Genomic DNA, 13,506 nt, shown 5'->3' on the forward strand with positions numbered 1-13,506 from the left:
TGGATAATAATTCGAACGATTTGTAATGCAGTCGTGGAAAGTAGGCGTATTGATGGGGCTGATCATTTATCAGTTCTTCAGGCCATGCATAGGACTCTAAGATCGCAGATTGCGACCTGTTTATTGCAATCGGTGTACGTTGAACTTATACAGATTATAATGGACCTGGTACCAGCAAAAAATGCTGACCAAACCTCTATGGTATCCTTCGTTCTGAATTACACAATGAGAGGGATCGAACTTATTTGCGAACGCCTTGATGAGTTTGGTAATCAGATGACTGGCCTTTTAGCGCCACTGCTAACAGACGCTATAGAGATCATTATTGGGAAACAAACGGAATACCACGCCAATATGGTTGAGACGTACACGGCAACGTCTCCAATCCGTCATGCTTGGTTATTAATCGACTGCCTTCCGCCTAAAGGGAGCTTAACCTATATAAAGAACTCAGAAACCTATGATCAATTTATCGATAAAATCCAGCATAGCTCAAATGTAGCTCTCAAAGTTATGCTTAAATACAAACTAAACGTTCGAAAAAGGAAAATAGTTACAATTTAGTGAACGCTTATACTGTAGTTTGTAAATCGAGGACTATTAAAGTGTACGCTTCAATATTCTTTTTAGTGTATAATTTTGTGTGAAGTAAGTCATTAATAGCGAGATCGAAGTTAAGGAAGTTGTAGCACTACACGAGGTGCTAGGATATGAACGACACGTTGATTACGGTGCAACGCTCCTCGAAGCTCCATCTTTGTTGCTTGTTGGTATTGTCTCCCGCTGTCTGTGTTCGCTTAAGCATTTCTGTACATCTCCATCAACTTGTTATTTTTGCGAAATTAATTTATCCTAAACCTAAGCTAAAATTATCTCGTAATTTTTACCTTAATAATACAACATCTGTTTTCCAATTACCTAAGCTATCTTATTAAATCTACTATGAAAACTACTGAAACTCATACCAGTAAATTAATTGTTTCCAGGTGAGCTCTCACTCCCGTCGTATGTAATAGATACTGTAGGTTTTCACCATATTGTCCTACTAATAGCCACGTGCTAAGTATCATTTTTGTCTCTGAGCATCGTCGTCCCATAAACAGATTTCTTTAGCTGCTGATCTATTGCTTCTCAAAATCTCCATTATTAAGGTGTAATTGCGATAAGGCCTCAATAAGAGCTTTGTAAGATCTTCAAAATTTCTGTCCGGTTGGATAAGCTCTGTGCCTGTATTTCTTTCATCGTGATGCCAAGGTAACTCATCGAGGACTGGCTTACGTTTTTGAAAAACCTGAAGTGTGCCAACTGGAAATAAGGACTAATTCTGCATAAATCGTTTTGCTGGATATCGTCTATTTATAGTTCTAAAAAAAATCGTCTACTGTTAAAATCGATCAATCATCGGTCTCCTAAAGTTGATTCGGGCTTTGATCTATTCGCGTGGCTTATTATACATTCGATGAATACTTTGCAATTAATTCCCGTATTATTAGATTAATGTGCTCTGGTCCGAACGGCATAGCCGTGGCAGTATAAATATCGCTTGAGGTTTATGTTTGTTGTCTGCTGTTGTCCTCGCCTGAAATCGATCACCTGGATACCTTTAACTAAAAAAAAATATGCAGCAAAAACAGAATTCAGATACGGTGCGATTTTTGCATACTTTCTCAGTTTTTTTGTGTTTACTAGGTTCTCTTTTTACGGTTCCAGGTGTTCTATTGGTTTCCGCTTTGTACTTCAAAATTTAGTGGGGAAAATCAGAGCCTTTAGATACTGATATTCAAGTAAAGAAACCTTCGTACAAAAAGTTTGGAACCTTATCAAAATACAACATTGTAATAAAACGTTGCAGGTACCTGTCTGTCTGTCTGCATGCATAACTGTTCACGCATCACGCCCCGGTTGAATGTTCAGGTTTATTAAACTAAAGAAAAACAATCTACTACGTAACAAAAAACTGGGCTGGGCAAAAAACAATACACTATTTTAGCAAGAAGCATATAGCACCACTTCGTTCCGAATCTCAATTTGAAATTCCTCCATTACACGTCCATCGTGCCAATGGCCCAATGCTATTATTATTTGCACTAAATATAGTAAAACAGTTTACTTAAAGGAGACTTGAAAGAAACTACAACACTGTTATTATAATTCTGTAGCATATTCACTTGCGTGCTTGGTCCTCTACGATTGTCGACAAATTCGGGCCTTGCGAAATTACACCTTATCATTAATGTACAACCGCGGGTCGAAGACTAATCCATCCGTCCGAACAGCCCCCGTATGATGCTGACGCGTTAGAAGGAACGCGTGTTGCTCGATCGACCAGTTATGAAAATTGAAGACACAAACTTGCTCATCATATTTGAGGTTTAGGCCACTCAACCCGCGCATAGCGTTTTGTTCAAGAATGATCCGAGTTCATCCTCTCAAGTATTTATTTTGTAATTCAGCTTGTAGCAATCCCCATCGGAGGCAACGATGATGCCACCATTTTTTCTAGCTCTAAACCTAAGATTCTCCTGTCGGGGTAACCTGCAGCTCGCTTTACGATTTTTGCTTTACTCCATCGCGTCAGGACGTCGCAGGAAACTAGGTCCAGTTCATAAGGTTATGGCAGCTGCTTGCTTTATAAAAACTAGTGTACGTGTAGTAAAATGTGTCTGTATATGGAGGACATAAAACACGTACCACAGCTCTGATTTCTTGCATCGGACATTTTGTTGATAGTACTCTTTGGTGAGCGTGGACGCATAAACGCATAAAATGGCCTGAAATAGACCAATGTCAACCTGTATTGATTCGGCGGTCCACAAGCGTGCGTCGTTTTACTCCTACGTTCTCGGCTGTAACCGCTGTAATAAGTTTCTCAGGATGACGATCGTCATCGAGGAAGTTCTGTCGGTCTCCGAAACCCTTGAACCATATTTTCGGTTGAGCCTTACCGAATGATTGACTTTTCCGCAGAATGTTTTACCTATGTACCGCAAAAGCACGTGCCCCTTTTGCCCAAGAAACGTTAATCATACGCAATCCTTCGATGGCGGAAGAATTCAAAACGACTTATTTTTGAACGAAGTGCTATGCAATTATAACTTAACCGAATAGCTTTTCTTAGTACCTAATTATCGTCACTGACACCTAACCGAATAGCTTTTCTTAGCACCTAATTATCGTCACTGACACCTATCAATTTTAGCTTGAACTCCCTAAGTTATAGTAGACTCGCCGTTTTCGCGCGGTGAACTTATTCAACATTTTTAGTTTGCCGTGACAATTTCATTACATAATGACCTACCCTAATTAAATATTTAAGTTCAATAACAGCGCTTTTCACTTTTACAATTCTATGAATAGTAATGCATATGTATCTGAGCTCAGCAGCTTGCTATTGTAACTTGGATATATTAAAGATGACCACTTATTAATCGCCAACACCCATGAACTCCATGTCCGTCAAGTGCTAATATTTACGTTGAAACATCTTCACAGTCCACCAACGACTTGACGTTTTTGCTGTTTTTTTTGCAATCTAAAAAACAATTTTTCTGCCGTCGCTCGCAATGGCTACTGCAGCTCAAGCCATTTCGTTGCTCTGAAGTTCAGAAAATTTGTCAATTTTGTATTTAATTAATCAATTTAATATACGAAATCATCGCGCTCGCTCTTGTGCCTACATGTCATCCTCATCTGTGTGATTCTTTTCGACAGATGAACGCAGCTCCGGTCCATCTTCTTCAAATTGGTTCTGATAGTAGCCATCATAGGCGCGAAATAGTCGGTCCAAAATCGGCCGGTCGACCCGCATACAAGATGCAGGTACGACGCTTATGCTTCGTTGTACGCTTGCATCATTCAGCTTTCTGGAAACAAACGCACATACACATTCAAGAAGCTACAACACATTAAATCTTGTGAAACTTCTCACCGAATCTCTCTACCCAGTAGTTTCAACAAACACAGATGTTGTCCGAATATATGATAATGTTTCACCGACATGAAGGTGCCCCATCACCACGAGGAATCCGATAGTAAATCATCCTGCTTTTTTTCCCAAATTTTTGCATGTATATATACACTTCCTATTTATAAGTAAACCCTTCCGCTGCATCCTTCATGATTCTCTGTAGTAATAATACTAATTTCCGCTGAACTCGTCTAAAAAGTCTGTATTAAAGACGAAGTTGCACTCAGGAAGCATACGTTTAATGATTTGTGAAAACCTCGCCTGATTGAAATGACGTGGTCTCTGTGTGTAGTTGTCATAAATATACATATGTTCCGAACGGTGATACCTTAGTTCTTACTAATTTTGATATATGTTTTCTTATAATGAAATAATTACGCAGTGAATCTATAAGAACTAAGGTATCGCCGTATCATTTCGGAGTCGACCCTTTTTTCGTTATGATGTTGACGTCGGCACCGCGGGAGTGACAGAACCCGAGATAAGCGAACGTAAACGTGATAAGACAAACATGTAAATAGTAAATGTTTGTTTTATCGCCTTTTTTTTTTTTTTTTTATAAGTTGGTTTCAGAATGTTTCTTCTTGTTATATGGGCAACACTTACCCTGAAAGGTCATCGAGTGTGAGGCCGGTTACTGGTGATCCATTAAAAGCAATCAGGACATCACCTGAATACACGTTGCAGCCTAATCTACTGTGCACGTGCAGTAACACAGTGACTTTCACGAAAGCTTTCGTTGTTGGTTCATAGTAGGAGCCTACCCGAAGTGTGAACATATTGGAACCAATGCCCAATCCAATCACGACCTGCAAGCGTGCACGACGCAGAGGACTCTATATTACACGCGTACTCACTACGACGTCGCGTGAGCTACAAACATGCATGCTAGAAGAAACGTAAAACAGAAGTGATTGAATGCATTACCTCAATCGGTTTAAAATGTGCTAGAACAAGACGCATATCTATTCGGCTCAAAAGTAGGCGCATTGTCCCAGATGAGAGCACCGTCACAATCACCTCATCAAAGCCCGGAGCGGCCATCAGAGCTTCTACTTCCGCCCGCGAACCGTCGATAACGCTCACCCCATTGACAGCTATCACGACGTCACCCTCTGTTAAACTAGAATACTGCAATAGGGATAATAGAGGATTTTGAATGGAGTGTAAAAATCGTCTGTAGATAGGCTGAGATATTGTGCTAAAATAGAAAAGCAAGCGAAAATCTACATTGGCTCCGTGTAGTTTGTTTTTTGCCAAGAGTTTTTTTAGCTGTATCAAGCGTAAGCTGTATCGAACGTACGTTGAGTTGAACTGCATAGATTAAGAAAAAGAATGCCACAAGAAGTCTCATCACAGAATTCTTAAGAGTCGAGATTGAAGTTCTTTATTGCAGAACTTACTTTTATTCATTAAAATCTAATCATTTCAGTAATAGCAGTAATGAATAATATTCCTTGTCACTCCAAAACAAATAAGCCAAAACAAATTTCTAAGGTGTCGGTAGCCTGCTTTGAAATACAGTCTTAACTACAGAATCTTGGGTTTTCACAAATTGACTGTGAGAACAGTGTCCAAACAAAGAATTGACTAGATAATAGGTAATTAGTCTTATTAATAATAAAATTACGAAGTTAACTTTGGAAATGGAAACATTGTCTGGAACACAACGTTCCTCATGTGTATTATTTTTAAAAAGGTTTAGGAAGTTGCAATCATAATTAAAGAAGTTTACGGATTTTTACTGTTGCTAGGCCTAAGCTTTGCTGTCTTATATAAAAGCACTTTTTTTATATAAGAAAGACAACAGCAAAGATTTAATAACACTCAAGTACTTCAGCTTTTAAAAAGGTGTTTTTAATGCTTCGACCGATGCTAATGTTTTCTTAACGAAAAAGCATTGCGGAACTATATGCAGAACTTCTTCACCAATTTTGTGACCATGCGTAGGCTTGTTTAATCGAAGGCTATACAACTATAGTCGTAGTCTATATTATTTCTAGCGTCATCATCATAGTTGTCTGAACACGCCGTTCGATATACATTCTGTTCTGCTCACCGCTGTAGGGTCATTAGGCGCGATATTTGTGACAACGTAGTAAATCCTGCAGTCTTCACCCAGGGTTGGCTCCAACCGGGCTGCGACTCGATGGCTACGTCCTTTAGGTATAGCGATGTCTATTCGCTCTGCTTGCAATGGGTTCTCAAGTGACTTCGTCGAGTTAAAATCCAAAACGTTACTGTGTGCGAATCGCTGAATACTTTTGAACAAAGGCGCAGACGATGCAGCTTCTACGGGGATACCTGACCGCATAACCTCTCGAAACATGGTTGACATATACGTAAACAATGGCTGATGTCCGCCTTTCTTATCTGACACAAAAGCGTTAAGTGATTATTTACACATTCACGTATTCCAGTGATTATTTATGCATATTCACGTATATACGCATGTTACAGAAATTGTTTGTTTTTTTTTGCGAAGAACTCACAATTCATAACTTTCGTATGTGGCTAAGTTTATCAGTAGGTAAGATTCATCAGTGTCGTAGTACTGGCTCTTCGCCGAGGTAGGTACGCCTTTATGCCTCGATTTTGCTAATGAGGGACAGTTATTTACACGATTTCAGAAAAATTCAGAGTGCTCTTTGCGTAAAATTGTAGTCAAATGCAGACCTAAGTACTAAGACAATCTTAACCGGAGGAAGTTATAGAAGCTTTTGCTACGCGCGACTCCTCAACATGGAAATGATCACTGCGTTTAAGTTAAACCTCCTCACCAAAAAAGTTTTATTGACAAATAGCTCAAATACGAAGCGCTAACGCCGTTACCTTGGTTGCAGTTTAGTGCTACATCTATACTCGGTTCGAATCTGTTTCGTAGCAACGCAATAATGCGATACGCGTTGATTGGCTCGCGTTTGGTATCAGGCTATAATTATTATTGTATATATATATATTATAATTATTTCGCAAGTGGCCCAATACACGGTATCGTTACAAACCTTTAAGGTCTTGTACTCGTGGAAGCGGCCGTGACTTGGTCTCAGGGGAAGCCTCTGGCGAAAGACGCATGATGAACGAATCAGTGAGGTGTTCTCGATGATCTCTGGTATTTTTTCCTCTGGCTGCCTCATACATGACCTCCCCAAACGCAGGAAGACGCATTAAGCAGTCAGCAGATTGCAACCATGTCCAATCTATGTTGGCTAGAAAAGGGGCATTAATAATGTCGTTGTACTGGACTGAACCAAGTCGTTCCAGAGCACGTTTTCTAAGCAATCCCAAAATCAGGTTAATCGCTGGCCGAACGATATGTTCACGATTCGATTTGAACTTGGGAAACCGAACTTCTTCGTTGCAAATCTGATTCTGTTGGTACATAGGAGGAACGGATATTTAACAACTATCATTGACCTGCAATAGTGATGAATAGTTTCTAGCCATTATTCCAAAGCATTGGCAAACAATTTGGCCGTCCGCAGTTTCGTGGAAAAAAAAACAACAAAAACCTCGTTTCGTATATCCTCTAAATAAAGCCAAGCTATACGCACCTTCAGCGTCACCTCGTTCTGACCCCGGAACGGCACTCGACCAATCATGAGCTTGTAGAGCGTGATTCCTAATGACCACCAATCCATCGCTCGACCGTATGCCTTCCGACAGTGAACCTCAGGAGCCATGTAAGGTGGTGTGCCAGCAATTTCCATATCATTTAACTCCACTGCAGTTCGCCGAAAATACGACCTGAATATGACAATATGGCGTGATCACTACAGAGTGGCATCTGTAATGAATCCGCAGAGCAGTATATTTAGGCAAGCCGCTAAGAACGAGACTAGAACGAGCTTCGCTTCGAGCGCCATATGACTGAAATGACGAAAAAAAGCTTCAACTCACAGGATATGGCGTGTCGCGAAATGACCCACGCAGACCTTGTTGGTGTCGAAATCTATTAGTTTTACCCGGCCGCCAAACGAAAGTAAAGCGTTACTTCCTTTGATATCTCTATGGATCAGTCCGTAGAAGTGCATGTGAACTACAGCTGCCATCAGTTGGGCAAAGATGATCCGGCTCTGCTTCACCCGGAGACTCTGCGCTCGATCGACGACTGTAGAATTTACAGAAAAAAAAAAAAAGAAAAACAGCTTTAATTTGGTAAAGTAAGTTAGGCATTTTTCTAAAACATTTTAGCACCCATCTGGTCACGAAGCCGCTATTAGGTTCACCGGTCCATTGCTTTTCGATGAAGATCAAATCAATTATGATTTGATCTTTAGGAGTGTTAACTAAGCAAATGTTTCTAATTATAGAAGCTATTTCTAATTTAGTATGTGGAGCACAGAAATGCTGTGGTGATCCCCTTGTGGCGCTTTACCTTTTTGCAGGTCGACGGCCTTCACGTATTCCATAACTGTAACCGTACACTTCTCGTCAACGCTGAAGACACAAAAGTACGATACAATAAATGGATGATCAATAACAGATGCCACCACACGATCCGCCGTCGCATGCTCGACTGCGCTAAAACACGTCGTCGACACGATCTTTAATGTACAAACCATATTTGCTGCAATGTGACATACGCAGGACAAATATACAGGCTCTTTATAGGCTCAAGAATCAATCGGAATTGCAATAGTTTTGCTGGATCAAGTGAAGCTTTGCAGGAGGTAACATCGCTGCTTTATGCTGACAGTACGATTTGTCATATCCGAATCTAGCGCTAACGCTATATGGCTAATTACAAAGCTACTGCAAAACAGGAGCGTTATGGCGGGATGTACGCTAATGTGTAAAATGTGAAGCCTTAGACTGAACGCTATTAGGTCCAGATTGATCTATTTTAGATAGATGCAATGATTTTGAGCGATCGCGCGCGTTACGCATATGCAAGCAAAACCCAAGACCAACGAGTTTATGCGCCTACCCGGATTATATCTCGCTTTGTAGACAGACCCGAAAGCACCGGCTCCGAGAAGCCTTTCTGGGGTGAAATCGCCAATAAGAGGGAGACAGTGAATGGCTGGTTCAGGTCGATTCTCGTACACGGCTATAGCGCTACGCTCTACACACCAGTCAGCCACTCTAAGGATATCACATGCCTCGCAGTTTCCAAGGCGAGACAGGTGCGCGGTGAGTTCACCCAGATATATCTACAAAGAAAAACTTACTTCGTTTGCGTGCTCTATTGAAGAGATAAACTACACGAAAGCGATCTTTCACGAGAAAAAGTCGAAGACCTATATCCGCACGTTCCGAACTATTAATTTTCCTGATTGTCCCAAACGAGTGCCCAGAGAATACGTGGAGCATATACAAAGTGCCGTACCGGTCACCCTTAGGTCTTTGTTTGTGCGGTCTCTATGGAACACGGAAATTATAGAGCCACGGATAGGGCCATAGCAAGCAAGGAAAGGCAAAGCTAATAAAAAACCGGGCTTCAATAGCTAGAGAATTGTGCTAAAGTTAATGAACAAACGTACCGAGAGCTGTCGAATGAGCAAGGCAAACTGGTGTGCGACGAATACATCACGATCCATACAAAGGTCGTGTAACTCGTAGAGACTAATAAACATATCCTGTAGATCAAATAGTAACAGCCGTTTGTCCACCATTTTCTCATGCATTTCCTGCACCCATAGAAGAATCTGGTGATAGCAACGACAAAAATGCACGATTTATTCAGTTGCGCCCGATGCGTCTCCAAAACATGCAGCCACACGTGGATAGCAGGTGTCAAAATTGTCCTACGCTTTCCTTTGAGATCTTTTTTTTTATCAAATTATATCGAGCAATGCTTCGCAGGATTTGAAATCCCTCTTCTCTCGAAAATTCTCGCAACTCGGTAAATAAAACAGCAACAACAGTATCACAATACGCTATGGAATCATATACCTGAACTTACCTGCTGGTAGGAGAAATGCAGTAAAGGATCTCTGTCTGTATCAGCAGCAAAATTAGATGAGTACCAGTTCTCCAATAGAGCAGCCGCGACCCGCACAACTCTCGGATAGATCACTGTCAAGCGGCTCATCGCCGAGGCAGCCCGAACGATCTCATCCCGGGTCGCTTCGGGAACTTTGAATCGGATCAATTCGACCACTTCCTCACTAAGTTGAGCCGGCATTCACGTGAAAAAAACAGAGCCAAATGTTTAATAAATGCTACGGTCGATTTTTGTTCTTAAACGACGCCGATCAAATAGGCCCTCTGCAGCGGCCGGGATTTCCGTCTAGCCAGATTTGACCAATATTCCAATCAACGATATCCATAACATAACGCTGGTGCCGAAAAATTCTCTCGAAAAAACTCACTCGGGTTTAATGAACCGATCATCAACTCTTTCCCGAAAGTCTGTCATTCTGCCCTGTTGAGGCAGCAGGCCCTCTGCTGAACCCTCTTAGGAACTAATTTGCCAAGTTCGTTGTTTTCAGACGAGTGGCGCGCTTCAAGTCGAAGTTGGAATATCGGTTAGTGTATAGCAATATTGATCGCAGGCCAAGTGGAACTTCGATAGCGATGACGTGTCGGCGATGTGTCTAATACGGATTTGATTCCTATTCGTAGCTATGATAAACCCTTTAAAGTAGATCTTCGAAACGGGTAAGTCTTTATGTGTAGCTTCTTCCTGAATATACATGTCTATTAGATACTGGCTTGTTTCAATTCACTTTCAACTTTGCGACGTGTGGCCATGACTCCCAAAGTAGTAAATTTTTGTTTTCCTGATCGCTTCTACATTGTGACTATCCGTCTCGTTGCGCGACGCCGGCCGATGGTCAACAAGTACTTCGAGGAATTTTCTGCTTTGTGCCATTTACAAAAGAAGTGTGATTCGGTTACCTCTGTGGATACAAGTAGTTCTCGAGGGAAGTTGTTGTTATGCGGCTTAAACTTGTATATTTTCGCTACTTCATACATACAGCCATTCATAAAAAGACCTATAATAACATTAAGGTGTGAATTTTGTACATGTTACACACAACTTGTCCAGACCTATAAATAATAACTCATATGACGAATGTTTATTAAAAGTTTTTTGTTGCGATTTCGAAAAACCGTGTTTGTGTGAGTTGTTCCTTGAACTATTTTGTATGTGTGTATAGTATATGAACCAGGTCCTCAAAAAGACTGTATTTACACTGGTATACTTGTATAATCTATGACCTTAATGTCTGCACGATTTTTGCTAGACACGACCAAGTATCGTATGAGTTTCTTTATTTATGCTTCTACTTCTGCTGATATTTGGTTATATTTGCTGTGGTTCTGAAGTGTCTGGCCGAGCACTTTGCAAAAAAAAAGGCACAAGTCAATAGATTTTTTAATTCAATATAGAAAGTATTTTTTTCTGGTTACGTTTGTCCACTTACCTCTCTAAGCAACTTATATTTTGAGTGAAAATTATTATCAATTAGCGCAGTGTTTATCACGCTATTTTCACCTATGATAGAATATACATGAATTAAGGCCAGTTATAAATAATTCGGTATGTTATATAGCCATCTTTTAAGCCGGGTTATTTCCGTTTCGCCTTTCCTCCGCTGCTGTGACTTTGTCCATGATCCACTGGTGCATTTTATCCACTCCAAACATAGTCTTGACGCTAGTACGAACGACATCGATACTCTGATTCGCGAAATCACTTAACCGATCGATATTCAAAGCCTGCCGATATTCCTGCACATCCCCTAAAAGAAATGATGTACAAAAACATCCGACTTTATTTAGTCTCTGTAGAAACCTTCGATCGGATCACCCGTTTGTGACGGGTAATTCAATAGACGGTTGAAAGGTTTAAGTAAATCATTGAATTTCGGTCACACGATAGCCAAACTAAGATTTTATATAATATACAGTTGTAAACTAGGTAAAAGGTCAATCAGTAGGCTTAGCTTGAGGGTGACGATATTTTATTATTGTTCTTTCGAGCGCATTGGCATGGCGTCCAACACGCCGAAACGGTGGAATCACGAAAATACACCAATATAATATCATTCGTTATGCCGTGCGTAAGATGTCTTGGATACGTTAAGATATGTGTGAACAACGTGCCCCGCTATTTTAAATAATCGTTCTAGTTAGTTAGTTCTTCGTGATTCGGTACTGCCAGACACGCGGCCAGTATATACTTCGCCCGAGATGACGGGTCGCTTTGGTCCAAAAATTTACCTTCTGTACATAGGTCAGCTTTGTTAAACACAATCAGTAGCGGTGCGTTGGCTCCGCAGGTAAGGATGTCGTAAAGCCCAACCTGGGCAGGAGGGAAAAACTCTCGATTCGAGACATCCACAATAAACAGGACAGCATCAATGTCTCGCTCCACGGAATGCTTCGTCCACAGATTAAACATAACCCCACCAAGTTCGCGAATCGTCACCGTCATCGACTTGCGCAATCCGGGCATCAATCGAACATCAGTGATATTTAATCCTGTCGTAGGAAACGTGTGCGGCATCCTTCGGTACTCTGGGGCGGTCACTTCTTCAAGCCGTTTGATCAAACTCGATTTTCCCGAGCTCATAGGACCGATCACCAAAATCGCCATAATCGATAGGTTGTAGGCACTTCGTATTCACAGTTGCTAGTAGCTCCAGAAAATGGTTGCATTAAAATTACAATATCTGTTATTAGCCTCAGATAACATCGAAACGAGAAGTGGATCGGAAGCTGACACTCGATCGGCCTTTCCTATGGGGTTTCACTGAAGCTATCAATTCCGTTGTGGTTTAATTTTACGAACGATACTTGGAAAATTTCCTAGTCACGTAAATTACGTAAACATGTTTTGTCTTCTGAGTGAGTTCACCGGAATAGTTTGCAGAGACTTAACGTTCGAGGCCTCGGCAGGAGCAACCCGAGCGAGCTCTGAACGTTTACGAGCGTCGCTATAGTAACAGACCTAGTGAGGGTTGCCTGGATACCCTCCCTAGACTCGATGCGAACGAACTGCTAAAGTAAATTGTAAGTGATAATACAAAAGCTAATTTTGCTATGGTGAGACATAGATTTCCCTGGCATCCTTCGCCCGATATCAGCTTCAGCGGTTTTCGATAGACCTTACTGTTGATCAAAGAGTAGAATTTTTCATTCGTACCATAGATTTCATCGCATCAGGGTTTTGAACGGTTAAACATATGATCTCATGGGAACTGGAGATGCTAGCAAATAATAGCTAACTTTAGTAAGCTAATTCCAAGCAAATGACGATACGTAATTACGACGATAACAGATTGGAGCTAACAGCAACGTTTATATTTCCAATAATGACATTAGCTGATACCTTCTAATGTTTCTAAATTTTCGGACTTTTCCTTCAATATTGAAAGTAGCTAAAAGACATAAGATACCGTTTGAATTTATCCAAATCATCTGTCAGACGTTCTAAGAAAATCAGCTACTTGTTAAACGAGTACGAAATGTTTAACAAACATTTCTTCGTTGCAAAGCGTTGACAGGCATTTGTTGTGCTTAGGTGAAGCACGATCGATGCGAACGAATTGCACGTTTTTCTAGATAAATTTCTATAATAATAT

General features: G+C 40.8%; 3 protein-coding genes across 3 annotated transcripts in view; all 3 read right to left on the bottom strand.

Moving 5' to 3' along the window:
- Positions 1–639: 639 nt before the first annotated feature.
- Positions 640–11,483, bottom strand: LOC111264528 (uncharacterized). The gene is made up of 12 exons (XM_022840516.2): positions 10,285–11,483; positions 9,876–10,080; positions 9,454–9,618; positions 8,898–9,123; positions 8,346–8,537; positions 7,868–8,078; positions 7,522–7,714; positions 6,973–7,339; positions 6,027–6,340; positions 4,895–5,098; positions 4,574–4,776; positions 640–3,863 (listed from the first exon to the last, which is right to left on the bottom strand). The coding sequence occupies exons 1-12, from the start codon at positions 10,329–10,331 to the stop codon at positions 3,674–3,676; spliced, it is 2,517 nt and encodes an 838-aa protein (XP_022696251.1). The 5' UTR covers positions 10,332–11,483; the 3' UTR covers positions 640–3,673.
- Positions 11,484–11,514: 31 nt separating this feature from the next.
- The window catches only part of LOC111264530 (uncharacterized), a 6,169-nt gene continuing 4,177 nt past the window's right edge, over positions 11,515–13,506 (bottom strand). The window contains exon 3 of the mRNA XM_086970111.1: positions 11,515–11,661. Within this exon, the coding sequence (XP_086826237.1) occupies positions 11,632–11,661 (30 nt within the window). The 3' untranslated portion in view covers positions 11,515–11,631. The remainder of the gene's footprint in view (positions 11,662–13,506) is intronic.
- On the bottom strand, positions 11,873–12,818 carry LOC147752939 (uncharacterized). The gene has a single exon (XM_086970112.1). It carries the CDS (start codon positions 12,516–12,518, stop codon positions 12,048–12,050), a length of 471 nt encoding a protein of 156 aa, XP_086826238.1. The 5' UTR covers positions 12,519–12,818; the 3' UTR covers positions 11,873–12,047.

This window comes from Varroa jacobsoni, unplaced genomic scaffold, assembly GCF_002532875.2.
Source record: "Varroa jacobsoni isolate VJ856 unplaced genomic scaffold, vjacob_1.0 scaffold_870, whole genome shotgun sequence".
NCBI lineage: Eukaryota > Metazoa > Arthropoda > Arachnida > Mesostigmata > Varroidae > Varroa > Varroa jacobsoni.

Coding starts and splice junctions, on each gene's coding strand:
- LOC147752939 (XM_086970112.1), bottom strand. CDS start 12,518: ATGGCGATTTTGGTGATCGGTCCTATGAGCTCGGGAAAATCGAGTTTG.
- LOC111264528 (XM_022840516.2), bottom strand. CDS start 10,331: ATGACAGACTTTCGGGAAAGAGTTGATGATCGGTTCATTAAACCCGA. Junction 9,124..9,453: donor TGCTCATTCGACAGCTCTCG/GTACGTTTGTTC, acceptor TTTTCTTTGTAG/ATATATCTGGGTGAACTCAC. Junction 5,099..6,026: donor CGCCTAATGACCCTACAGCG/GTGAGCAGAACA, acceptor TCCCTATTGCAG/TATTCTAGTTTAACAGAGGG.